The sequence below is a fragment of the Durio zibethinus genome, chromosome 5 (assembly GCF_047325235.1).
Source record: "Durio zibethinus cultivar Kanyao isolate XHJ-2024 chromosome 5, ASM4732523v1, whole genome shotgun sequence".
NCBI lineage: Eukaryota > Viridiplantae > Streptophyta > Magnoliopsida > Malvales > Malvaceae > Durio > Durio zibethinus.
Window position 1 is genome coordinate 33,082,237 of NC_143166.1, and position 27,938 is coordinate 33,110,174.

Genomic DNA, 27,938 nt, shown 5'->3' on the forward strand with positions numbered 1-27,938 from the left:
TTCACCAGTAACCATAGGACAAGTTGAGCCACATTTTGTAATTCCAACAGTTAAGACGACATTCCATTGGAGAAAGAAAAAAATAGATGTGCTAAACTACAAAACAGTTTTACATGTATAAATCATTCAAAAGATAATATAATGTCAGGAAATTTTCAAAAGGAATTTTACTGTACAGATATAACTAAACTATGCTGCTTTAAATTTGCCAAAATTTAAGTGTGCATATAATCACACGAAGACCCTTTCTTGCAGTGCCCACTTTCATGGAATTTGCAGACTCTCTGCCCTTTTAAGGGCGATCTCGAAGAACCACCTCCACTGCCAAATGATGGCTGCCTACTCCAAGGCTTGACCCCACCATAACCAGAATCACCACCCTGAGAACCCCTATCCCTTTGATTGGTGAACTTCTCTCCGTTGTGATTCTGTTCACTTCCCCACATGCCTGAATTTCCCCGGGGCGCCACATAACCAGGATTTGCACTTCCTGGTGCTGCCTCTTGCCCCGAAGCAACCCATCCAGGACTGGCATTAACTACTGTGGACCCTTGGCCAGATGGTGCCCACCCTTGCATTGCATTCCCAGGAGCAGTCCAACCTGAACTTGCATTCCCTGGCACTTGTCCTAGGCCGGGTGCAGCCCAACTTGGGTTTGGATTAACAGATGCTGGACCCTGACTAGAAGCTACCCAGTTAACATTTGTATTTGCAGGAACAGGTGCTCCCCATCCCATGCTTTGATTCCCTGGCAACGCCCCCCAACCAGTGTTCTGATTTCCTGGTACTTGTCTCAGGGCAGTACCTTGGTTATCTGCGACAGACATACCCCAATGTAGATTGGGTGGAACAGGAAGCTGAACATTTGACTGAACAGAAACAGTAGGCCTCCAAGAATCCGATGCCAGCATATTCGGTTGGCCAGGAGTAGGAAAAAACCCAACAGGATTTCCTGCGCTAAAAGGAGCAGACTTTTGACCAGATTGTGATGCGTCATTCCAGTTACCATAAGCAGCAGGTTGAGCAGGTATGGCAAGCGAAGGATTTGGCTCTAGCTTCTGAGCTGAAGCATTTCCACATGCTTGAGTTCCAGTTGCAGGTATAGAGGATGCAGCAATTGCTTCTTGCCTTGGGACTGAGGTGGAACCCCATCCATGACTTTCAACAGAAGGATTATGAGAAGTCATAGAATGAACCAAATTGTAAAGAGATACACCTGCATTTTTCATATCAGTACCTGAATTAATTGAAGCCTGAGCATTGACCTGTGTCCTGTGTGATTCACCTAACACCATCGTATGAGAATGAACTACAGGAGCAGCTGGGCTCCCACTCTCTGAAACAACAGTATGAGGTTGCAGCCCTGAGGTAACTCCTCGCAACGGAGCCACCGAAAGAGAACCCAATAACTGAACAGGAGTAGGTGACCTTTTGCTTTCAAATGCTGGTCCCTTGTTCCCACCAGTGGGATTTTGGTTTGGAGTGGGAGAAGGTAGATTTGTCTCAGAGCTCCATATATCTCGAGAATACTTTGGGATCTCAAGTGAAGATGGAGCAGGTCTAACTGTAGAAGAACTGACTTCATTTTGAGATTTCCAACTTTCTCCGGCAGATTGGCCTATCGAACCCAAGTTACATTGAGGACTCTGAGCTACATGATTCTCGTCAAAACTTGATCTTTCGCCAACTTGACTTTCCATTCCTTGTTTCAAGGTTCCTCCAGGAGAATTCCCATACAAGGTCATTTGAGCCTTTGGAATGCTATTATCCGCTACTGGAGGATCTTTCTGAAACCTTCCAGCCAAGGCATCAGTCAAAAGTATAGAATCATCTTGCTTCTCATTAGTTTTCCAGATTTTTAATTCATCAGGGAAATATCCAGTGTTACTCCACTTCCGCAGCTGCACCATTGAAAATGGTCCCTGAACCTTGCCAGATGGATCCTGGTAATGCCAAATTTTCTCTGTTTCATTAATTTGGACAACAGCTGTTACTCCTGTGGATAGTGGTGTAGGTGAAATTTCTGACACAACTTTCGAAGATGGTTCCTGTATTACAACAGAGTAGTCATTCCTTGTGCCAATTTCTGAACTCAAAGCAGCTTTTGGCTTGTCCCAACTGTTTGGTAGTTGTGTTTCTCTCTCCCGTCCTAGCTTCCATAAACTTTCGTTCCCCATCTCACTAGCTCCAATAGAATCATCACCTTTGCTTGTAAATCCTTTATTAGATAGATTCCAGCCTAAATCCCGATTCATGCTAGAATAATTTCTACTTCCACTCCAAGAATCACTTGAACTGAAACCTCCCTTCCGGGGAGAAACTGGCTCCCTCCCTCTCCTGCTAAAGCCACTGCCTCTTGGCCTCGTATAGTTGTCTGTATGAACCAAAACATTATCAAACTGAATGGCAAATAAGAGTTATAAGAGAGGATATGAAAAAATTTCATAAGAGAAAAGGACCTTGTTTCTTATCATCCTCTCCATCATCTTCAGATTCGTAACTAGGATCCATGTTGGGGTCTACGTGTATCTCTGGAATCTCCTCTAATCTACGCTGTCGCTCCTCAGGTGTCTTTAAAATCTGCAATTTCTCTACACATTCTCTAAGCGTGAACACAAGTCAAGGAGTACATTGAAATTGTTGGAGACAAACAGTCATTTTCATTAGAAAGAAATATATGGTGCACATAGAAACTGTAGAGGAATTCAGCAAACAACATGAATTCTAACTACACTTACAATCAAAATCAAATTTTTACAAGTTCAATTCATCACTCAGCCATAGAAAAGGTATCCTACAGCGGTTACATTCATCAATTAGTACAATCCGTTCAGGAAGTCTCTTCAATTTTTTACTAGAACAATGCAAAAAATAATTTTTATTTTCAGATTGCTCAAGAGTAAGGCTGTGCAAATTAGTACTTTTTAGAGGCCAAAAAATAATGGGCATAGTTTTCAAATGAAAAGCAAAGTGACAAATCCCACCATAGAGTTCGTAGATGTATTAATTTAGTAACTAAACATTAATCCCAGCACAATCTAAACTAAGTCACAGAACAACAGAGAAAAACAAGCACAGGATAATCATTTATTGAACATGAACGATTGAGATAGATAAGCATCGCATTACAGCAAAGTTCATCTTTATTATTTACACAAATAAATGGCCCAGACTATCAAAAAAAATTATCTTAGTATATTGAATCTATCATTTAAAAAGATTAAGCAAGCTATTGAATCTATCACTTATTAAGATTAAGCAAGCTTGAAGTCCCTTGGGAAATTATGTGCGTGAATTGTTAGATCATTCAACACCAAGTAGCCACATAAACATCCTAAACATTATACATCATAACTATGATGGAAGAGGAAGAGAGGAAACAGAAGGAGTAAGTAAGGTTTCCATTCTTTGGATTGCTTAAAATCAAAGAGGCTAAGGAAGGAAGGGGTATATCACCAACCTTGTTTGATTAAAGAGTGGAACTGGAAAAAAGTGGGTAACTTGTTGTGTTCTTTTAGAATTATATACTTTATAAGTTATATTTAAATGTTATAATAACAAATTTATCCGTATCAAGTAAAATGTTTTTAACAAGGAATCCTTCTCCACCAAACCTCCCAATTTGGAGAGTTTAAAAAAAATGGTCTCCAGGATTTTGGAGGGATATCTCTCCCTTTTTTCTAAAGGATGTTCTGAACAAGGGTGAGGCAAATGGTCCTCCTCCCTTCCCTCAGTCCAGAAATTAGAGTCAAGCCTCATATCAAATCCACAACAAAATGTAAGATGAATGCCAAGCCATCAAAAAATAATAGACAAGCATCCAATGGCAGTTGAGGAAAATAATAGAACAGAAAATAAGAATTACAAGCAAAGGATATTCCTTTCTACGTCCTTTTTCACTGGCTCGATCCCGAAGATGGCTGAGACGCAATATCTCTGATTCCAACCACTGCATTATGATAACAAATAAACTTAGATTATTCTTTATACTTTAAAAAAAAAGGCTACAGATACTGATATTAAAATATCAATTGTACAACTCAAAATGATCAAATTCAGGATTAAGAAAGATTTGTGATTCATTTTTGCATCTTATCCATATTTTAGAATCTATTTTTGTTTCAGATGCCCTTCGTTTTCATACACTGTATAATCAAGACTTCCCAACAGATAATCCTGTGCATTATGCTTTTCAAGATTGCAGAACATTCTAATTTACCATTCTCTACAAATAAAAATATGTGTGCATGTACCTACATATAAACATATTCATATTGTGGAAATCTAATCTTCATTATTACTTGTTTAGTTGATTTTGTCTATTTTAGTTAAGTCTCTTATTAGAATAAGGAGTGATTTGGGTAATTACACCAAATTCATTAAATATTTTCCTATTATGTGCAGAGAGTAAATTACTCCTTTGATTAGTTGTTTTAATGCATGAAAATCTTGGGTTTTAAGGCTGAGAACATTCAATCTTTAGCCTATATATTTTCATGCAATTCTAGCATTGTGATAAGTAAAAATATAGAAGAATAAAATAGTTTTAATCTGATTCAATTGAATCTTTTGATGATCTTGATCAACCGATTGCTCTAAGGAAAGGTGTGAGATCATGCACTCAGCACCCAATCTGTAATGTGGTTTCTTATGAAGGTTTATCACCCAATTATCGAGCTTTTCTTACCACACTAAACAATATGTAGATTCCCAATATTATTCATGAAGCACTCGTGCAATCAAAATAGAAGATGGCTGTTTTGGAAGAAATCAGGGCCTTAGAAAAGAACAAAACATGAGAGATTTCAAAACTATCCAAAGGGAAAAATCCGGTTGGCTACAAATGGATTTTTACTGTCAAGCAAAATGCAAATGGAAGTATTAACAGATTCAAAGCTCGCCTTGTTGCAAAAGAATTTACTCAATCTTATGGTGTTGACTATGAGGAGACATTTGCTCCAATTGCTAAACTTAATTCAATCTGAGTGTTATTATCATTGGCAGCAAATCTAGATTGGCCACTCCACCAACTACATGTCAAAAATGCATTTCTTAATGGTGACCTAGAAGAAGTTTACATGAAAATCCCTCCAAGATTCAAAAACCAGGACAATTCTGGCAAGGTATGTAAATTGCAAAAGTCTCAAACAATCCCCACGTGCATGCTTTGATAGACTAACAAAAGTGGTAAAGAAGTATGGTTTTTCACAATGCCAGATTGATCACACAATGTTTGTCAAACATTCACTTGAAGGAAAAATAGCCATTCTTATTGTCTCTGTGGATAACATTATTTTTACTGTAGACTATGTCGAAGAAATTAGCAACCTAAAGAACTTCCTAGGCAAAGAATTTGAAATCAAAGATTTGGGACACCTCAAATATTTTCTTGGCATGGAGGTAGCTCGCTAAAGGAATGGCATCTCTGTTTCACAAGGTAAGTATGTCCTAGACTTTCTAAAGGAAACCGGAATGCTTGGATGCAAACCTGCTGACACCCCTATGGACACAATGAATAAGGTAAGAATGGAAGAAGGAAGTCCACCAATAGATAGAGCAAATATCAAAGACTTGTTGGGAAACTCATCTACCTCTCTCATAAAAGACAAGATATCAGTTTTTTGGTTACCATGGTAAGCAAATTCATGAACAACCCAACCAAGGAACTCTTGAGAGTTGTGTATCGAATCTTACAGTACCTAAAGAAGAGTCCTAGCAAAGGATCATTTTTTAAGAAGATATCACGCCAAAATGTTGAAATTTACACCAATGCTGATTGGGCTCGATCCATTACTGAGCAAAGATCAACTACTGGTTATTGTACCTATGTGTGGGGAAATTTTGTTACTTAGCGAAGCAAGAAACAATCTATGGTGACTAGAACTAGCACGAAAGCTAAGTTTAGAGCTATGTCTCATGGCATATGTGAGGGAATTTGGCTCAAAAGGTTGCTAGGGGAGTTGAAGGTCTCTGCAGAAGAATCCATGAAGATATTCTGCGACATCAAAGCTACCATAATTATAGCAAAGAATCCTATTGATCTTCACTTCATCAAAGAGAAGATAGAGGAAGGAATTGTTAGATTAGTTTATACTCCCACATGCTTCTAAACTGCAAACATACTCGTTAAAGTTCTCTCTCAAAACAACTTCGAGAATCTAAAGTCCAAGCTAGGCATGATTGACGTCTACCACCCAGCTTGAAGGGGAGTGTGGAAATCTAATATGCATTATTACTTGATTAGTTAACTTTGTCTATTTTAGTTGAGTCTCCTATTTTTAGAATAAGAAGTGATTTGAGTAATTACACCAAATCTATTAAATATTTTCCTATTATGTGTAGAGAGTAAATTACTCCTTTGATTAACTGTTTTAATGCATGAAAATCTTGGGTTTTAAGGCTGAGAACATTCAGTCTTTAGCCTATATATTTTCACGCAATTCTAGCATTGTAATAAGGAAAGATATAGAAGAATAAAATAGTTTTATTCTAGAGATTGCTTCACATATATAAGGACAACCCTGGCCCAAAAGAAAGATATTTACATCTTTGACTCTGACTTCCTGCATTGCCATGGCCTTTTCCTGTATATTTCCCTGCAGCAACCAATTGCTCTTCTAAAAATGACTGAATGAGATTTAAAAGAAAAACAAAGATAACTATTAGATAGTATATCAAAATGTGATATACTAGAAGTGAAATTTACCACAGTCAGCCGGTTGATAAGTCCACATTTCATGCTCTGGCGCAGACGCTTGCATTCATCCTAACAGATCAAGTGACTTAAAACATTTTTAACAAGAAATATGATTTAAATATCATAATAAAAACAAAATACTGGCCAACGAGATTCCAAAATATAACAAAAGCTCATAATGCTACTGATATTGGCACTTCTTGTTTTCTCCTAGTAAAAGAGAAATAGGTCTTTTGTTTTTGCAACAAAAAAAATAAAAAAATAAATAAACAAGCCTCTAAGTGTCTAAGTGAGATATTATGAAAAAGTTTTAATACACATGTATTAAAAGGCAAAGCCTCAATATTTGTACTCAAAATTTTCTTTATCAGAACAACATCAAAGATGCAGATGGAAATCAACAAAAGAGAAAATTCACATGCAATTCCAAGTTCAGCTAATAATTACCTCAGTGAACTCTTGATTTGATATAATATCAATCGATATGACTTCTGTCTTATTCAAATTTAAAATCTCTAGTAGAAAATCAGTTGTTTTTTTGCCAACTCTATATGGTTCAGCAACTTTGCTTGTACCTGTAACAGGAAATCATTAATGTGTTAATCCAACTTATGAGATTTTGATAATTGTATGCTGAAATCAAAAACATGTGAAGATAGACAGTTATCCAAGTATTTACCGACAACTTGCACTAGCCTATACAAATCTTGCTTTTGACCAGCACCAGATATTCTTATTCTCACAAAAGAACCCACAACCTTGTCATGGAATGTTTCAGTATCTTCAATCAAATCCTCCACCAAATTTCGTCGCAAATAAATTAGATTAATATTATGTATATCAATGGCAGCATAATCATCTAAATTTGATTGAAGTCCCCTTGCATCACCCTTTTTACGTGTTTTACGTTTCTTTTCTTTTCCAGTCTTTGTCAAAGCGTCAGAGTTCCAATCAGAATCTAGTTGATTAGCTTCAGCATCAACAACACTCCCTTGAAGATCATCTGTCTGAGAATCCTCCTTTGTGAAAAAAATGTGAGGGTCAAGAAGATTTAACATTTCAATATGCCCCACTCTTGGTTTCCCAAACAGATTCTTAAGCCTTGAGTCACAAATGACATTAGACTTATTGCGACGATCTCGAAGTTTGTGCTTTTGAATGTAATCCAGTATAAGTTGACTTAGTTCCATTCGAGATAAAACAGATTTCTTGCCATTTCTCATGTGCATAACAACTTCCAAGAGCTCTTTTGATGCCCACTCAGCATTTTCATCTGTGGAAGCCCCTTCACCACTAGCTGTCATGGTGCTTGGTAAATCATCCTCCCTTGCACGTGACTTTGATTGACTCCTAGTTTTTCTTCGCTTAGAAACAGTTACTTCCGCATTCCCAGCAGAACTATCTGAGCCAGACCCTCCACCATCATTAAAGCCATAAAGTTCATTAGGTGATTCCTGTTTAGTACCACGATATTCAGATCCTTTCCAGGGATTTTTGGCCTGAGCCAGTTCATCTGAAGTTATTGATAATCTCCTTTTTAAATCAATCCAGTAATCCTTGAATAGATATTCCCAGCTGCTTTTGTCATCAAAATCTACTTGTGCCTGCAAAAGTAACAACAAAATATAATGGAGCATGACAAAAAGGAGAACTTTCCAACAGCAAAAGAAAGAGAAAGCGATTTTTGTGAAAATAAAGCGACTAATATACAGCCCTAAAACTCAAACAAGGAATGACCAACATTCATATGTGAATATAGCTATTAAATACTAAGCTATGACTGTTAAATTTTTATTTACTCAATTAAGCAGAAACATGATATATATTGCTTGATTTCCCTTTTAGCTTGGCCTAGCCTCTCTTAATCTGAAAGATTTTAGCATATGATGTTCTCCTGTCTTGACCACCTTCACTTTCAAGGAATTTAAGAAACTGAAAGCAGATTGAAGATTAAAACTGAAAACAATGCCAATAGGAAGAGCAAGAGGCTTGTATAGAATTTCTTGACGTAGCATAACAATTCAAATGCATTGATATTTGTTCTAAAGATTATGAAACTTTTAGAGCCCAAAGTTATGCAATGAAGAAACATAGACCGCTAAATAAACCATAATGAAAGGAGGCATAATAGAAGTGAAGACAATAAGACAAAATATATCACATAAATAAAACAAAGTCTAAAGAGACTCAATTAATTGATGGTTCGCAGTGAACAGAAGCCAAAAGAATTGCAACCCCACAAACCACCAAGAGAAAATTAAAAGAAAAAAAATGCTCAAGAATGATATTCCTTATTTTGACATTATGTGAAGGAAGTTGACGCTATGAATTGCCCTGTTACATATTTATAACTGACCACACAATAATAAACCTAATCGCCCAAAAAACCATCAAGAGAAACTAAAACTTCAAACAGATTAGTTATAGCACGTGCAGTCAAGAAAAGTGCAGGAATGGTTTCAAATATTTCCCACTGTCAATTAAAATCATGGATGTACACAGCAAAAACAAAAGACAACAGCAGGAGTAATACATACTTAATGTGCATATAAATAAAAACAACAAAATCAAGCTGTCAATATTTCAACAAAGAACAAATAAAGGAAGATAGAGAATGTAAAGAATAAATACACAAAAAAGGAATGATGTAATAATACTATTCCTACATTTACCTGCTCGTTCCTTTCAATCAACATGACAAGATTCATGCATGACTCACAGAGTCCTTTGTTACCCCTAACACATAGGATTACAGCATCTATGATGCATCCCTTGCATAAGGAAAAGGTACATGTGTAACACATATAATAGGCATTCTTCTTACAGTTGCTGCACAGATGCCAACCTAATTCACAGAAAGAACATTACTCAGATTAGATAGAGATATAAAAGACAATAGATTAGACCTGTTCTGAAGACATAATGATCACAATTGATAAATGATATGTGTGTGTATGTGTATTAAGTAAGATCATGAGCAAGAACACCCAAGAGAAATCAGACAACAGGTCAATAGATATTATGCCTGAAACACTATAACAGAGAGCAACAGCATACATGCAGTGACATAGATACAGGAAAACAAGAAGAAATTCAAGGAAGCATATTTCAGGATTCACCTAAGTGCATGTACACCCTTGCACCTTGAAGGCTTGAACAAGCAGACTTGCATTATAAAGAATTCTAGAACTTAGTGAACTAGTCTATTACTTTCTTCAGACATTGAAAATCGATAAATATAGGGCAGCTGTTTGACAAACAAGCTGCAATAAAGGCATAACCTTGAACTTACATATTTTATAGACCCTTTCATTATTAGATGATCCCAAACTTTATAAACATCAGCACATTACATGTTTCTCACTCAGTAGAATATGCCTCAAAACTTATTTTACCCAGTGTATCCTGAAATTAGTACAACCGGTTCTTTCAACTGTCTTGGCTATTGCTCATTCAAGTCAAAAGATATATTCTCCCTTCTACTCTTTTTCTTTCATTCTTTTATAAAACAGCTATATTCCTAAGTTCTCTTTGCATTTTCTCATACTATTGAGCATTTAAAAGTTCAGCTTGCTCAAGGAAAAGGGCACTGCTTAAAACTACAAAACAAAAGAAAAGAAAATTTTGTAAGAAAAAGACTTTAATCCAAAAGGTTTGCCCAGTGCTTCCAAAACAGTAGCCTCTAGTCCCACAATCAATTGACACAAGTTGCTAAAATTGTAAGTTCTTATTCCTTTCAATGCATGTTCATCAAATACTAACAGTTTAAACAAACAAAAGACATGTATTTGTTGTGGGCTTAAGTAAAGTGCATTTAGGGTAGATCTACATTGCCTTTTGTAAAGATAGCTACATGTCATTCTCAGTCAATTTTACACAAGAAAAAAAAATTGACCCAGAATCCAATTCAGCATTCATTACATTCCATGAGATATTTGAACAGTACTTAGCAGAAAGACATTCACAACTTTAAAGATGTGAAATATATCATTACTTGGCCCCAAATGCACATTTAGCATGCAAGAGCAAATCTGCCACTTTGATATGAAACTCAATCATTTTGCAGATGCCACAACTGATGCTATTATTTCCTGCCCATTTTTAAAGTCAAAGTACAGCAATTGCCAGTTCTGCACTTATGTCTACCCAAAAAGGCTGGTAACCAAAATGCTGCTCTCATAATCTTGACAAGTTGTATTACAAATATAAACACTGAGAGTCACTTGAAAACTCAGTCCTCAAGACCTTGATTAAAATTTTCGTAAGCCAAGAGCATCCAATGACTAACAGATGATCACATTCCCGAATAATAATTACAACTTGCAGTTTCACTAGAAATCCAAGCATTGCCAGTAGCCATTGCCGTGACTTGGAATGATAGATGAACCCTAATTACTGCAGAAAGATACTATGCTTCAAATGTTCTTTTCAGAAAAATTAAACCAATTTGAGAAGCATGCAAAACTTAAATGGTGTGCTGAACAAAACTGTATATTGAACTTCCTATGTCTTCACGAAAGCCCACTCCAGCAAAACTCACTGTCATGTAAATCAAGCCTTTTGCAAAGAAAAGAAATAACAAATTCAATAACACTGTAATTAAATAAGAAAAGAGCAAGGGATGTCACAGTTCAAAGATTTAGGTGCTCATGTTCACAAATCTGTATCAGCCAACTACCAAACATCAGTCTTTTTCCCCCTAAATACTTCAAAAACTAAACATAAGCACACGGTATGCTCATAATACAAGATAAAATGGCACTACCATAAAAGGCAACGTATACCACTTCATATTGCACAAGGCCTCAAAATAGAACTCAGATATTAAAAGTTAAAGAGCGCACCCAGAAATACAACAACTTACCACAATTCCATTTACCCTTAGCTCGAAAGAATGCCTCATCTCGACCAACACATCCAGTGTGGTAAGCTTTAGGGCAACCCCTAAGAAGGAACAAAAACAGAAAGCAAAATATTAGGACAGTGGATATACAGATCAACCTGTCATGAGAAAGGCTTTAGTAGCCTCACCTGCGGTCACAAAGCACAAGATCACCACCGTCAAAGCAAATGAAACAGACATCCTCTTCCACCTTCTTCCTTGATGGAGCTCTTGCCAGAACCTTAGAATTCAAATTCTTTCCCTGCTTGCGCTTGCCACCACTGCCTTTACCAGCATCCTCTCCCTCCTCTGTATCCTCTGTCTCCTCTGCGGCCTCTTTTTCTGCTTCTTCCATCATGTCAAGCATCTCAGTGTCCTTTGCTGCTTCCATTTCCTCTGCCGCATTCCCCATCTCTGTCTCTGTACCATCTGCTTTCTCAACATCCTCTACTACATTCCCTGTCTCTGTATATTCTGCCTTCTCTGGTTCCTCTAACATCACTGCGTCCTTCGCCACCTCAGCAATATCCATACCTTCCCTCACCGCCTTAGTACCATCCAAATTTTCAGTTTGCTCGGACACATTAGCCACCAATTTTTCTTCCAAAATTTCATTTTTCTCAACCATGTCAATCACCCGTGTTTCTTCTAGAATTCCTTTATGGTCCGCAAAATTAACCTCCATTTTATCCTCCGGTAATTCCCTTTTCAAGACCATGTCAGTAAACCCTGTTTCTTCCACAATCTGAGTTCGTTCTGCAACATCAACCACCAGTTTCTCCTCCAGCAGTTCACTTTTCCCAGCCGTGTGAACCACCGCTGTTTCTTCCAGAATCCCAGTTTGCTCCACCTCATTATCCACATGTTTCTCCTCCAACGTTTCCCTTTTTACAGCCACGTCAGCCAACTCCCTTTCCTCCATAATAACAGTTTTCTCAATCACATCAGCCACGCATGTTTCCTTCACAGCCACAGTTTGCTCTGACACATCGCCCACCTCTGCTGCCTCCAAAATCCCTTCCTCCGCTACGTCAGCCACCTCTTTCTCCACAGGCATCTCTATTAACACCTTTTGCTCGTCCGAATTTCCCGCTTCCTCAGACAACTCAGCAACCGGTTGCTCCGCCACAGCCACTTCCATCCCTTCCGCTGTTCCTCTTTCAACTGACACGTCAGCCTTCTCCATTGCCTCCATCACCGCATCCACTACCGCACCTTCCACCACGTCATCTTTCTCTTCCACTGCCACGAGGCTCTCCTCTCTGCCAGCCACAACCTCACCTTCCTTCTTACCACCAACCGCAGATGAAGCTTTTATTTCATCATCAGCATCCAACATCACGTGCTTCTCATCTCCAGCGATCAAATCCCTGCCGCCCTCTTCATCATCAACTGCCGGCTCTAGAACCACTTCCACATCAACGACTCCCTTGCCGTCACCTTCTTTCTCCTTTTCATTAACAGGAGACAGAGCCAATGATGCAGGTGGTCCCGACTCGTCCAACTCGGAAATGGACTCGAGCTCGCATTGTTGTGGCTCAATGATTTCATGCTGTAACTTGGAGGTCGTAGATGTAGTCACCGGGTTATCTTCTAATCGAAGAGAAGGCTCTACGTTGGGGACGTGGCGAGGCTCTTCTTCCTCGGTATCCATAGAAGAATAAAAGATTTGGAAAATTAAAAATCGAGGGAAACCCTAGAGATTGAAAGGCCTAGGGTTTTGAGTTCGGAGCAAAATTTTTGGGCCTCTTTTTTTAATTTTACAATATTTTTATTTTACACTACCACGGCTCCTAGAGAGAGATTTTTTTTTTTTTTTTTTTGGATGTTGGTGATGGCCTGAATGACGATTATGTCCTAAAGTTCGACAATGTAATAACGAATCTACCCCCTTGTCTCTGGGCTTTATTGGACTCCTCTCACCTCCTCAACCAGCCCTGCCAGAGCCAGAGGTGGTAATCCAGTGATTATGGGTCCTACCTTGATGATGTTATGAATCTTGATTCGATTTTGGGCCTTTCCACATCCGTGATTGTTGGGAGGGCTTTTATAACTGTTTCTTGCTCGGATTATCCAAATATCCTTTCAGGAGTTCCTTCTAAACCCGGCGCTTTTCTCAATTTGAAAATTCCCCATTATTAATCGGACGAGTATCAATCTCAGGGGAACAAAGAAAACAAAAAAGCCCATCAAGCTATTGAAAATTGATATTCTCAAGCATTACCAGCCAGCACTGGCAATCTATGAACCAAGAGGCCGATGGGCTGTATACACGTCCTCAGCAAGGCCTGTGAAAGATGGGAAAGCATTCTGCTCTTAAAACTTCAAACAATTAGCAGAGGATCTAATACATCAAGGGAAAATCAGATTTGAGGATCTAAGCAGGTTTAGGCATTAACAATAAATGCTTTTATTCCAAACAAATGCACCATGATACCCAACAATGTCGTTCTAAAGAAAATAATGTATGCTTCACATCAACTTCGGCAAATCACTACACTTACATCTTGTTCCAAACCTTCAATCACAAGTAAAGCATATATAAATTGCCACCGACATAAGCTGCATTGTCAGTACCTCCGAGGATAGCGGTCCAAATACCTCCCAGAAGGGCACTCATATGCCATGTGTCCCCTTCCACCACAGTTGTGGCAGATCATCAAAGGTCCCATGCAATCCCGGCTCATATGACCGAGTTGATGGCAATTTCGGCACACAATGTCTCGATGGTCTCGGTAACCACCGCTACGACCACCAACACCTCGATCTCCTATCATGTTGGCTTTTGGGCAATGCCTAGCCACATGTCCCGCTATATTGCACAAGTTGCAGATTGGATCATTTGCACAATCACGAGCCAAGTGACCTGGCCTCCTACAGTTGTTGCATGCCTTGTCATTTGTACAGTCAGCTGCAATATGACCAGGCTTATAGCAGTTATTGCATAACCTCACATCTCCAGGTGGCATTGGGGGTGCTGTGCAGTCTCTGGCCCGATGCCCAGCCTTCCCACAGGTGTGGCAGATTCCCTCATTTGGACAGTTGCTAGCTGTGTGGCCAGGTTCACGACAATTCCAACATAGAGACTTGGTTGTGCATTCTGAAGCAATGTGCCTGTTCAAATAGTTCCAGCACGGTTATAACAGCTCCACAACAATTGCAAGAGTCTAAAAATAAAAGCAGCATAGCAGGGCTTTACAGCTCAATCACAAAGACACTACAAGATTACTCAAAAAACGAGAGACGACAAAGAATTAACATATAGCATAACAGCTCCACAACAATTGCAAGACTCTAAAAATAAAAGCAGCAAAGCAGGGCTTTACAGCTCAATCACAAAGATACTAAAGATTACTTAAAAAAAGAGAGACGACAAAGAATTAACATATAGCAGTGGAACTTCCCCAATTAGACCTAGTTTATTTGCTTCAAAAACTCATTCCAAGAAAGGAAAGAAAATAAACAAAAAAGGTTGGAAAAGTTTTACTCCAAACGATAAAGCATTAAAAAAACAGGAATTTGAAATATGCAACACGCCATTGCAGGATAAAAACTAGCTCAAGAACTACTATGGACAGAAAATTACATATAAACATAATGGTAGCCTATAGCTCTTTTAGACACCTTGAAAATAAAAATATAAAATAAAAGGTTAACTAGACAAGAGAACAACAAACTTGACTTAACTCAAAAGATCTATCAGATCCAGATTTAACTACAGGGAGGGAAGAAGGCTCCTTACCCAGGGAGATTACAATTGTGACAAATTGCCACATTAGGGCACTCTCTAGCATAGTGACCTGGTCGTTTGCAGTTCTTGCATAGACTGTTTTGGCTGGAAAGAAAAGAGATATGGAGTTAATATTTCAAAGATCGTTAGATCACAATTTTTCAAGGAAATTCTGGTAGACAAAAATGGAAAAGAAAAGTGGGCAAAATATTAAGGGAAAATTTATGAGATATATCCATCCAGAAGCCAGTTTATTACTGAAATTTCTGGCATATCCCAGCAGAAAGCAATAAAACAAAGTAAGGGGTTAACTTTTTTACTCACTAAATCTCTTGAGGAAATGAGTCCGCAAAAACCTAACCTCAAACCAAACAGTGCTGAAAAATTACTAACATAAAAGATCATAAAATTACATGATAACAGCCACATAAATATAATAAATAACGCCCTACTTCTATGCGGTAATTCAGGAGTAAACACTCGAGTGCAAAGAAATATAGAACCAGGGAGTTCAAAATATCTTCTTAATCATCGTCTTGCTGAAGCATGAAACAACAATCATGTTATAGTTTCTTTTTCAATGTGAAACTGGGGGGCAAATTATCAGACCCAAAATCTTTTCATCCAAACCATGACTTAAAACACTTGAGAAACATGGGATTTTTTATTGGTGAAACCAAGTAAATTCCCAGAAAAAATACCTCAGATTTAAAAATTACATGCAAACTCATATACTTTTCTCTGTGGAATTATCACATTCAATATTCTTTAAAGATTTACATCACAATTATAAGGAGAAGAGAAAACATTCTAAAAACCATAAATCACACATTTTTCCTCAGACTACTTAACTAGATGAGGAAAGAAAATTAACCAAACGATTGAGAATTAGAAAACCTGAAACCCCGACGAGACTCCCTCCTGTAGGGTGCATTACGGTAAGAAAACCGATTAGATCGGATCTTACGATCCATGGGGCTCCGGCTCCTGCTCCTGCTTCGGCTCCTGCTGTCTGAACTCATGTTCAAACTTATGTTTATCAACACCTACCACCACTGATCAGCAAAAACACCACCTCAACCAACAAACTAGCGGCTGCTGCTGCCTCCCCCTGTCCACAGTACAACCACACACCCATGATCATCCATGATCCATATCAAACCTCTCACAATTCCCTCCAAAACATAAACACCAAATCCTAAGAGTAAAACACATAAGAGTCAACAAGCAAGCAATCCATCTTATATCAAAATCACTCAATTCAGCGCCAAGCACTTGATGATCCCACACCTCAACCAAATTCCTTATCAAAAGTTCAACCATCTCTTGCAAAAAGTCATCACCCAGTACACATCAGGCCCAGAAACTCATGAACAGACACATAAACTCCAATTTACAACCATCCGCCCACGCTACACAGACAAAGTTCATTGGACAGTATCCAAGAGATGATTAAATGAGAAACAATGGGAACAATATTGTTAACTATGAGAAAAGGCCAATGGCTGGTTGAAGAGGAGCTTCTCCATCGATAACGAAAACTACTATGGTTCAAAAGAGAAAATAAGGAGACTAAAGAGATTCACAAAAGATAGCAAACAGCAATTGGAAACATGCTCCTAAATTCCCTCTGACACTTTCAACTTTAATTGTAACAATATATAACTTAGAAGTGATACAAAAATTAAGAATTTGAAGAGAGGGGATTATTGGAAGCCTCTAGGTGGTTGGAAAGCAAAAGAAAGTCAGTAATATTAGTTTCCATATGAAGATATTCTGTATGAGAATCAGGTTACAAACTATTAAATTCCATTTCCAGGTTTAAGAACCGCCATTGAACTGCCTCCTCATTTACCCTCATCCTCTTGAAATTTTTTGTCACCTGGACTCCTTTTTCTTCCCAAAAGGACTCCAAAACCAGCAACAAATGCCCTATTCTCAATATGCAACATGAGCAGCTTAAACCTTTTTTTCTTTTGTTGTTTAGAAAAGCTGGAAGCAGTGATGATTGACACAATCTTGATATCAACCATTTTAAATAAGTCAGTGCCTTAGTAACATCCTACATTCTGGAAGACAAATCACTGGCCTCCCATTTCCCATCATTCATACCCATTAGCAAACATCGTGATTCAGGCCAATGTGCAGTCAATCATCATATTCTCAACCAAGCCAAAAATTCAAATATACTTCAAACCTTACAAAAAGAAAAGCCAACTGACTCCTTAAAAATCTGAGAACCCATCTAAAAGAAACAACAAATGCAAGTCCATTGACAAATTCATGGAAACAACAACCTTTTTAAAGCTTAACCTTTTCCTATAGCAATAAGAGTGACGCAGAAGGCCTAGCATTTCCTTTACTCTCTCTTTAATAGGTTTGCTCTCCAGTTTTTCTTTTTCTTTTCCTCTTTACTTTCATGTGGTTCAAATTTGAATTAAGATAAAATAATAGTAACCCATTATTGTAGAAACCAAAACTCAAACCTCTAAAAGCTTTTAATACAAAACTTAAGATAAAACTTAAAGATATGTTTGGTGCACAAGATTATAATAAGATAGGATAAGATGATATTATAAATAAGATTAGATTAAAAAATGTTATCCTATCTTGTTTTTTATGCATGCAAGGGTTATGATAGGATAATTTTATTTATTGGTCAAAATTATCCTTCCTCAAAGTTTATAAAATTTAAATTATTGGTGTAATTTTTAATGATATAAAAGGAAATGTAAGTTCAATCTCATGGATTAAAAATAATTCTCTCCATTTTGGGAGGATTGAATTATCTTATACCAAGAGTATAATTAATCCTATTCCTTTTTTAGATAAAAACAAAACATGGTATAAGATGATATCATCCTATCCTATCCATCATCTTATGCATCAAACATGACCTAAATTTCACATTTCACGGCAAACGAACAAGGAAAACCCTAATTATCCGATTCAAAACCAAATTCAATCGAAACTAACAAGAAAAGGCAAGAAATACCCTAACCCTAACAGAAGGAACGAAAGCGAAATCGAAGGAAGATAAAAGTTACGAACCTGACGCTTTCTGCATATGTTATGGCCGAGAAGGAAGAGATATAAAAATTTGAAAGGAAAACTGTACGGGCCACCCCCAAATTTTGTTTATAGTGTGAGAGTGAGATTTGAAGGAGGAAGAGCGGCCGCTGATAATCTTGCTTTTTGAAGCAAAGGTTAAACCCAGGATCCGTTACAGTAAAATTAGTAGCGCGCTATTGGGTCCGATAACTTCAGTCATCTTCGTGCTAGTGGGCCTGGGCCGATGAGTTGAACAGATGCCCGAGCTTGATTCGGAGGGCGGGCCTTTTTTGCCCATAAGAATTTTTATTATTTATACGATAATAAATAATTATTTTATAAACTAATATTATCTACAATACTGTCCAAGTTTTTGAATTTAAAAATAATGTTAGGATAATCTCACATGTCTTTTTATTTATCATATGAATTTAATAATTTTTTTAAAATATATTTTAATGGATTATATAACAATTTTCTAACTCTATTAGTAAAATATTAAATATTTTTTTTATTTTCTCAAAAAATATTATATCCATAATGAATATTTTAAATTTCACAAAGGATTTTTTTTTTGAAATTATTGATAATTAAATTTTAATTATTAAAACAAAAAATTCAATATTCTACCAACAGATTATATAATTTTAAGTAATAAATTTTATATAACTTATACACTTATTTATTTGGTTATTTTAATTCATTAAATAATTTAAGTATAGCTTAATGGATTGCATGATATTTTTGAAAGCTCGCTTATAGAGTTCAAAATTTCTCTATTGGTGCATAAAATATTTTTTTATAAATTTATAACCTAATAAAATAATGGTTAATAAAATATAGTGAAGCTTACTTGCTCTACAAAATGATGATTAATGTGTATAGATAGATTATTCAATTTCGATCATATGCATATATAAAATAATTATTTCATGTGAATTTAAGCTATTAATTGATGATATTAACGAAAAACATACAATCAATTAATAGTTATATGATTTATTAATAAAATAATAAATTATTAATTTTAATAATAAAAGTTTAATTTTTAATAATTTCAAATACAAAAAATGAATAATATTTTATAAGAATGTCATTAATTTAATGCCAATATTCTATATATTGTTTTTATGTTATACATAAAATCATGGTAATGTAATACAAATTTTATATATGCTTGTTTATTAAATCATATGCTAATAATATATTAATTATGGGAATGTATTTTTTTCAACAAAGTGAGAGCAAATAACTAATATTTAATTTAAATATACCTATAATTTTAAACATGAGATAAAAATAATATTTTAAAAAATAAAAAAATATGATTTAAAATTTTTAATAAAAATTATAAATAAATTTAATAATAACTAAATATTTATTTTATATTTGATATCAATTAAGATAATTTTTTATTTTATATGTATTTAATATAAGATAAACATAATATAAATATACATATACAAATTTAAAGATGTTGATGAATAATTGGAAATGGTAAGATAATGTTAAGAATCAAGAACACAATTTAATTGGTGGTGGTTCAATTGATACGGTATTAAATAAGATGTTTAAAGAAATAAGTTTAAAAATATCCCCATTCGAAATAAAGATTTTAAAGTTTCATCCCAGTGAAAAAATATCTCAACCCACTACACTCTACACTCTGTGGTTCACCCGACTTTTAGGGTTATACTGTGTCGTTTTTTGCTTTTGCCTTAAGACTTGAGAGCTCGTTAGCCATAGCACGTTGCTTCGTTGAAACGCCACGTCCATTCCCTCTCAATTCAAGTCTACTAGTCTTTCAGTTCTTCTCTAGTCCGGTACAAAAAAACGTAGTCTCACTTTCCCCTTTTCTGGGAATTAGGGTTTTCAAATTTGCTAAATAATTTCAATTTGGTATGTATATATATTGCCTTCACTTTCTCTCGCTGTAAAGTTTAAAGTATTGATCTTGGAATTTTCATGTATGGCTTTAAGAATTTAGGGTTTATAACTTTATATTAATATTATGGCTTTTTAATCTTTTTTTTTCTTTTGCCATTTATACCCCATGAATAACTGCTATACTACGAGATCTTGATTTATACTCCATTTTTATGAACCAAAAAAAGATTGGTAATTCATATGGAAAAATCGGTTAAGTTTATTATTTGATATATACAGTGTTTGAAGTTCTTGTTGTTTTAATTTAAGGTGAAGTGGTTGAAGTGACGTTTCTTGATTACTATGATTTCTGCTCTTAAATATTGTTTTTTGAATCATGCCTTTTGTTCAAGAACAAAAGGAAAAAAAAAAAAAGAAAAGAAATCTTTTTGGTTGAACTTGTGTTATTCTGATAAGGGCATTATTATCATTCTAAATCCTTTTGGATACTATTTGGGAAGGATTGTTTAGAGAGGATTGCTGCCATGTTCTGTAATCTGCTAGTTTGAGTTGTTGAAATCAAACATCAGATTGCAATATTGAAAAAGTGTGTGTCTTCCTTAGTTGAAGTGGATCTTTTTTTTATTCTTAAATTGTTTATCTAGAATATGGTTAGATGAAAACTTATAGCGGGGAATCGGCTTTGTGGTTTTCAATTTTTCATAGTAATATGTGTACTACAGGATGAGTATATGTCTATCTAATGCCAGTTTTTATTTTGGAAGTATCTTAACCAACCAGTAATATGTGTAAAATTCAACATTTGCTGAGTGAAAGGATCATAGTTCTACATTATGTTTCTGAAGGAAGTATGTTCGGTTTGATGAAATTCTACAATGTATAACCTTGTCTTTTCTTCTTGTTATTGACATTGTTTATTGTAAATTTGTAGCAATGGATGTAGAAAATGAAACAAGGGAAGGCTCTGTTTCCTCTGTTATTTTTGAATCTTTGGAATCTACCCAGGAGGGAGATAAGCTTTCAGATGAGGATTTGGCTTGGGTCAATTCTTGTCTGGTTACAGATACTGAAATTTTGGAACGTAATTGGACTTCTTTCAAAGATGTTTTGCTGGAGATCATTGGTGACCAACCTGAGTCGCTTGACTCTTCTGCAACTGGAAGTGATGGTTTTGCTGGAGGAACTGAAATCAAGATAGTTCCTTCCATTGAGGAGGCAAAGACAGCCAATTACTCAGGAAGAACTGATGACAATCTCGTTGTCATTCCAATTAATGGAGACACTGAAACAAACACCAATAATGTTCCAATCAAATGGGCTCATAATCTGTTGCACTTTTTTAAGGAAGATTCCTCTGAAACATTTCTGGGAGATCCTTTCCTGCCTACCTACAATGAGGATGAGAGAAAGGGTGCAGCTATTGATTTAGGACTTCAATTGAGTTTATCTACAGAGGAGACGAATGGATCAACTGTAGATATCTTCAGGGTCTGGGATTTGGACATTCCAGTTGAGGAGGATGATCTTAATAAACAGTTGAACAAGGCCATTGCAGAGACTTCCTTTCAATCAATGCCATCAGTTTTTGATGATTCAACAGCATGGAAAGACTTGAAAGATGAGCCACTAGATGATTTAGTTGCTGGCATTGCAGATCTGTCTTTAAATACTAAAAGTGTTAGTTAATTTGTCTGACCATATTAGAATCTAGGCATATACATGTGTAGATTGCCAAGATCCGTGTTGCTGGGTTCTTATGACATCAACAATGAGGTAATAGGCTTTTCGTTGTTTCATCAGTTTAAGATGACCCTTCGTTTTGCAAAGGATTTGAAATTAGACCAACTGTTCACATAGAATTGCAAATGTTGAATCCGTATATTGTTTCATTTGTTTCATGCTCTTATCTTTAAGAAATAACATTCAATAGGTTTAAAGTTCGAGTCTCAATATATGCAATCCCTTCCTTTCTTTTCAAGTAGCCTCATTTGTACTAACAAAAACCCTAACATTGGTTTAACTCTAAACATGTCCTATGTACTACAAGACAGCTTTGTGGATTTTAATTTAGCTTGGCATTGTCAAATTCCAAGACCAAATTCTGCATTAAGAATTGGCAGGCAGAGCATTAGCTTAGAATTTGTTGGACATTATGTACATTTGAAGTTTGAATCCCTCTTCATATCTAAATGCCTCCCTCGTCACATCTAAATGCCCTATCACTATATATTGAGATTGAGTTGAACTCCCAAAGCATCATTTTCCTTCGTTTGGCAAGATCAAGCTCTTGCTACAGCCATGGGATCTGCAAAAATGATGCTTAACATTTCACCATAGCAAAAACAATAGTTCAAGTGAATTTTAACGACAGATCATATGCTTTTTCCATCAGCCGCATGTATGCCGAATGATGATGCGGGTTCTCAATATTCCACATGGCATTGAAAAGTCTCAATGGACCAGATGGCTCCGACATGGGGTTAACTCACAATTTCATCAAAACCATGTACTTAAAACATGACCATTAATCCCAACAAAATCACAACCTCATGTTTACTTTCCGTAGGAATCTCTCAAACACCTCAAATTTGGACGTACTACATAGTGAATGTGATGCATTTGTCTGGACCGTTATTACATTAGAAGAAGAAGAAAAAAAGAGATTTTGGTTTTTTAAAAGCCCAATTTTCAAATAATTTTTACAAGGTGAGTATAAAACCATCCATATCAACCACGTATGCAATCTGCCATAGTGTACAAAAATATCATCCACATGGCACGACGACATTGATCGACGCATGACAGCCTCAAATGTGACATCTTATGACAAAAGACCACAACACAACTGTAAAATCCAGTGAGTGAGACTTGTATGTGTGGTAAAGAAGGCACGGAGAGACGAGATAAGATTATAGTGAAAAAAGAAGCCGTTATAGCCTGCTTCAAGAGCTTCAGCTGTTAGCCCCTCTCACTCAAAGCCAAAGAAAAGAGCAAAAAAAAAAAAATGGCATCAGCTTTGGCAACTCCCCTCAAGTCTTCGCCTATCCTTGACAAGTCTGAGTGGGTCAAGGGCCAAAGCCTCCGCCAGCCTTCAGTTTCTTTTGTTAGGTGCCATCCCACATCCCCATCGGCCTTCACTGTCCGTGCTAGCTCCTATGCTGATGAGCTTGTTAAGACCGCGGTATGTAGTAAATTCTAGTCCACTCTTCTTACAAAAATCTCCTGATTTTAGATATAGAACTTGAATTTTTATGCATTACCTTAGCCTAGTTAAAAGAGAAATTGCATGAAAACTCGAAATTTAACTAAATTGATTCATGCATTTAAATTTAAATTTTAACATGTGATCCCCACTTCGGCCTTCTTTGAGATAATTCAGATTACTAATAAAAGGAATACAAGTCATTGCCCGTATTAAAGATGTTTTTTTTTTTTTTTTTGGATGGTAGAAAACCATTGCATCCCCAGGTCGTGGTATTTTGGCCATGGATGAATCAAATGCTACATGTGGGAAGCGACTTGCCTCAATTGGTCTAGAGAACACTGAGGCCAACCGCCAAGCATACCGTACCCTCCTCGTGTCAGCCCCTGGCCTTGGCGAGTACATTTCTGGAGCTATCCTTTTCGAGGAGACTCTCTACCAATCTACCATCGACGGAAAAAAGATGGTTGATGTTCTTGTTGAGCAAAAAATTGTCCCTGGTATCAAAGTTGACAAGGTAAAGCCAATAATAATTTACCATATATCATCCACACTAAACATATTTTTAAGCAGGCAACAAAATCTTTTTTATCAGAATTGTACTAACACATGTGATTCAATGATGCTAAAAACAGGGTTTGGTGCCCCTCCCTGGTTCCAACAACGAGTCCTGGTGTCAAGGTCTTGATGGTCTTTCCTCTCGCGCGGCTGCCTACTACCAGCAGGGTGCTCGTTTCGCCAAATGGTACAATATTGTTTGATAAATTCTCACTCATATTATGTAGTGCTGAAGTAACATTCTTATATAACATTAGCTCTTTTTGATTAACCAGGCGTACTGTTGTGAGCATTCCCAATGGTCCATCTGCCTTGGCAGTTAAAGAAGCAGCTTGGGGTCTTGCTCGTTATGCCGCCATTTCTCAAGTAAGTCAAAAGAGCAGCAATTATTATGTATATGCTGCTTGTTATTTTCTCTACGACATAGATATTTCTGGATTGTTACTGAGAAATTTATGTTGCTTTGTATTGCAGGACAGTGGATTGGTGCCAATCGTGGAGCCAGAAATCTTGCTTGACGGTGAGCATGGAATTGACAGGACTTTCGAAGTAGCCCAGAAAGTTTGGGCTGAGGTTTTCTTCTACCTTGCTGAGAACAATGTCATGTTTGAGGGAATCCTCCTCAAGCCCAGCATGGTCACTCCTGGTGCTGAATGCAAGGATAAGGCCACCCCTCAGCAAGTTGCTGACTACACCCTCAAGCTCCTCCACAGGAGAATCCCCCCAGCTGTCCCTGGTGTCATGGTACATTTCTATACAAACAGTTCGGTGATCTCAGAATTTGCTTGTGTAAATTAGTAAATCCAATACTGGTTATTGAATATTTCTGTTGAACAGTTCTTGTCCGGTGGGCAATCTGAGGTTGAAGCAACCCTCAACTTGAACGCAATGAATCAATCTCCAAACCCATGGCACATCTCATTCTCTTATGCCAGAGCTCTCCAGAACACTTGCTTGAAGACATGGGGAGGCAGACCCGAGAACGTTAAGGCCGCTCAGGATACACTTCTTGTCCGTGCCAAGGCCAACTCACTAGCTCAGCTTGGCAAATACACTGGTGAGGGAGAATCAGAGGAGGCCAAGAAAGGAATGTTTGTCAAGGGCTACGTGTACTAAGCCGCTGCAAAACAAAACTCCAGATGAGATGATGGAGATATCGGATTTCGTTTCTCTTTCAATGTGTTAATCCTCTATAGCCCTGGAGACTATTTTTGTTCTTGATAACAATGCATTTCTAGCCACTTAAACAAACTCCTTGCTGATGAGATTAGTTAGTTTCTTCTTGCATGCATTATCACATACTAAAATGCTTGAATCTGCATTTTGTGCTCCAAAATTTGGGTTAACTGTGATGAATTTCTGAATCATTATTTCTCAATCCTGAATGATACTGTTCAAAAACTGTTTGGTATAGTTTTCAATACATGTTTGCAGGGCAGGCCCTGTCAACTAAGGCATAAATCATGCCATAGGTGAGTTGTTTGAACCGCCCACTTCTATCGTCTTCAAAAATTAGTACTGAGTCCAAGCTAACGAGTTGTTGTGAAGTAAGAAATAAAGAAGGAATTGCCCATTCTCCATCTCTACACGTTAGAATTGAACTGAAGATATTGAACTATAACTTTGCTTCTCATAATATTCCTCTTATCTTTTTGGATTCCAACATATCTGAAAAATTTTGGGATTTTATTGGATACTCTCATTGCATGTTATTATGTCTAAAATCAATTGAATTGGTAAGCAAAACTCAAGTCACCATTTTCAGCTGGTATCGTTTGTCACAAAAAAAAAAAAAAATTTATTTCCCACAAATGCTAAGAGTTAAAGTAATCATGAGTCAAATCTTGACAATTTCATAAAAAAAATGCCATTTAGAATGATGACCACAAAAATGATTTAGGTCTCTATTTAATCCTCCTATTATGGTCTGTCACTGCTTGCTCTGTTTTTCATCCCCAAAATCCTAACCCCCCAAAAAAGCATAATTCACGACGAGCAAGTGGGGATTTTACCTTTCAAAGTGAACATATTTGCCTTAGATATTCTTATATTGTTCACTTGAAATTTGATGTCAACTTGTGTTTCTGATCACCAGCAACAATGTTCAAGAAATTTAAATTGCAACGACATTCGAACAAATATAAATGTCACAACAATTCTCATTTTTGTGTAAGGAATGGAATAGAAAGAGCCTAACCCATGGGAAAGGAAGACATATCTGACAACAACAACAAGCCCTTAACTTTATTTGATAAGAAAACTAATTTCAAAGAATCGTTCATCCATGGAGTAGAAAGAATGATGGTCAGGTAATTTAATAAGAAAATCTCAGACATGATAGCAACAAAACTTGAGATGTAAAACTGTACTACTGCATGGAAGGTTAAATTACAAGGATAAAAACCAGAAACATAGAATCTCATCCATGTCTTCTAATATGCAATACATAGAATCTCATCCATGTCTTCTAATATGCAATCTAATAGCAGCAACAATTTCATTCTAACTTCATCAAAATTGACAACAGTGAAGGAAATTTCTTTCTCAGTTCATAGTTCACATTGGTTGACAATTACTAAGTTCATTCAGAACAAATCTAATTCGGAAGCAACAAACAAAAAAATCCACCTAAAATGACAAGAAAATGTAACCACAAGCAATGTCTTGTTTTAGAGACACATTCTTTGTCTTTCTTATAGTCAATTAAAGATCACCAAAAGCACAGAATGAGCTCTCAGACAATAATAACCGGTGCTTTGAGCAAAAGGCCTTGTGATTTGAGAGGAAGCCAACCTGCTTGGGCAATCCTATTAATTATTTGCACATTTTATTAATTTTAGATCATATGCATTCAAATATGTAACGAGCATATATAATGAAAGTATCAAGAAATGCCCATAAAACAGAAAAATCTGGGACCAAAATGTTAGCAATGCTTTAAACAAGTGAATAATCTAAGTCGGGATAGTAGTTATACCTAGCTCATTTTTCAGGCTTTCCTTTCAAGGACCCAACAGGGACCACACTTGCAGAGTCATGATTATTGCCACTTGAAACATCCATGGCCTGCACCTTAAACATGAAGCAATCACCACATTAATTAGGTTTATAAAAAGCATGTAAGTACAACGCTTAAAAATACAAGGTTAAGAACAAACGCAGAGGTCGCAAAGCGTTCGCATTCTAGTTTACCTATTTGCTTTCCTTTTACTCCTCCTTTCTTCGCTTCGACGGCATTCTCTCACAGAGCGAAAAAAACTTGACCAGAATTTGAATTCAACGATTCAGCAAATGGTTATTCATTCAAATCGAACCAGAGAGAAAGAAAGTTAGCAATGCAGTGATTTAAAGGAGAGAAGGATCAAATTAAAAGGAAAGGATTTTGTTAAAAAAAGAAGCTAAATCAGAGAAGCTGGACTCGTTTTGTTCCCATGTCCCAGAGAAACCGCGAGAAAGAAATTGCCAAGAACACAATACAACGATGAGTCGTTTGAGTATGTAAACCCGGTACTCGCTACTTGTTTCCTACTTTTGTTTTTTTTGGTTAATCTGCAATTTGACCCTAAATTATATAAAAAAAATTTCATTATTTAAAATATTGTTTCTGTTAAACATTTTATACCGTTGATTACCTATGTTACTCAAAATGATAATGTGAAAGATTATGATATTATATAAATATTAAATTAAGAAAAATATATATTTTAAAGGTTAAATTATATTTTTCCCTTATTTATCAAATTTTTTTACTTTTTAAAATGTAAGATTACCGGTTAACGTTTTCGTTATTTTAAATAAGATGATAAATAATTTTTTGCCAGTAAAAATAAGATATTAGTAATAAATATTTAGATAGCCTCCAAAATTGCGGGAAAACGTGTCAGCATTTAAAAGCGAGTATGATTTGTTTAATTATGCGGGCAGTAAATCT

At 36.4% G+C, this 27,938-nt stretch overlaps 4 protein-coding genes and 1 long non-coding RNA gene across 8 annotated transcripts; 2 read left to right on the forward strand and 3 right to left on the reverse strand.

Moving 5' to 3' along the window:
* Nucleotides 1–66: 66 nt before the first annotated feature.
* Nucleotides 67–13,346, reverse strand: LOC111281832 (zinc finger CCCH domain-containing protein 19-like). Of its 3 annotated transcripts, XM_022869552.2 has the most exons (10): nucleotides 11,729–13,346; nucleotides 11,562–11,641; nucleotides 9,370–9,542; nucleotides 7,377–8,301; nucleotides 7,145–7,272; nucleotides 6,707–6,766; nucleotides 6,546–6,596; nucleotides 3,879–3,949; nucleotides 2,460–2,608; nucleotides 67–2,374 (listed from the first exon to the last, which is right to left on the reverse strand). In XM_022869552.2, exons 1-10 carry the CDS (start codon nucleotides 13,231–13,233, stop codon nucleotides 216–218), a joined length of 5,301 nt encoding a protein of 1,766 aa, XP_022725287.2. In that variant the 5' UTR covers nucleotides 13,234–13,346; the 3' UTR covers nucleotides 67–215. The 3 variants fall into 3 exon arrangements, with proteins under 3 accessions (XP_022725287.2, XP_089617374.1, XP_022725288.2); XM_089761248.1 differs by lacking the exon at nucleotides 6,546–6,596; XM_022869553.2 differs by lacking the exons at nucleotides 6,546–6,596; nucleotides 6,707–6,766.
* Nucleotides 13,347–13,965: 619 nt separating this feature from the next.
* Nucleotides 13,966–18,642, reverse strand: LOC111281833 (uncharacterized). The gene is made up of 4 exons (XM_022869554.2): nucleotides 18,361–18,642; nucleotides 16,207–16,420; nucleotides 15,322–15,414; nucleotides 13,966–14,693 (listed from the first exon to the last, which is right to left on the reverse strand). Exons 2-4 carry the CDS (start codon nucleotides 16,329–16,331, stop codon nucleotides 14,150–14,152), a joined length of 762 nt encoding a protein of 253 aa, XP_022725289.2. The 5' UTR covers nucleotides 16,332–16,420; nucleotides 18,361–18,642; the 3' UTR covers nucleotides 13,966–14,149.
* A 1,374-nt stretch (nucleotides 18,643–20,016) lies between these two features.
* LOC111282536 (uncharacterized) lies at nucleotides 20,017–22,224 on the forward strand. The gene is made up of 2 exons (XM_022870648.2): nucleotides 20,017–20,259; nucleotides 21,179–22,224. The coding sequence occupies exon 2, from the start codon at nucleotides 21,181–21,183 to the stop codon at nucleotides 21,931–21,933; it is 753 nt and encodes a 250-aa protein (XP_022726383.2). The 5' UTR covers nucleotides 20,017–20,259; nucleotides 21,179–21,180; the 3' UTR covers nucleotides 21,934–22,224.
* A 909-nt stretch (nucleotides 22,225–23,133) lies between these two features.
* On the forward strand, nucleotides 23,134–25,385 carry LOC111282534 (fructose-bisphosphate aldolase 1, chloroplastic). 2 transcript variants are annotated; one of them, XM_022870647.2, is made up of 6 exons: nucleotides 23,134–23,428; nucleotides 23,697–23,966; nucleotides 24,085–24,194; nucleotides 24,283–24,373; nucleotides 24,482–24,751; nucleotides 24,845–25,385. In XM_022870647.2, the coding sequence occupies exons 1-6, from the start codon at nucleotides 23,252–23,254 to the stop codon at nucleotides 25,121–25,123; spliced, it is 1,197 nt and encodes a 398-aa protein (XP_022726382.1). In that variant the 5' UTR covers nucleotides 23,134–23,251; the 3' UTR covers nucleotides 25,124–25,385. The 2 variants fall into 2 exon arrangements, with proteins under 2 accessions (XP_022726382.1, XP_089617377.1); XM_089761251.1 differs by having other exon boundaries at nucleotides 23,138–23,428; nucleotides 24,283–24,751; nucleotides 24,845–25,272.
* A 140-nt stretch (nucleotides 25,386–25,525) lies between these two features.
* On the reverse strand, nucleotides 25,526–27,550 carry LOC149518931 (uncharacterized). The gene is made up of 3 exons (XR_016342367.1): nucleotides 27,200–27,550; nucleotides 26,985–27,079; nucleotides 25,526–26,814 (listed from the first exon to the last, which is right to left on the reverse strand). It is a non-coding gene; the product is annotated as an uncharacterized LOC149518931 (long non-coding RNA).
* Nucleotides 27,551–27,938: the final 388 nt, after the last annotated feature.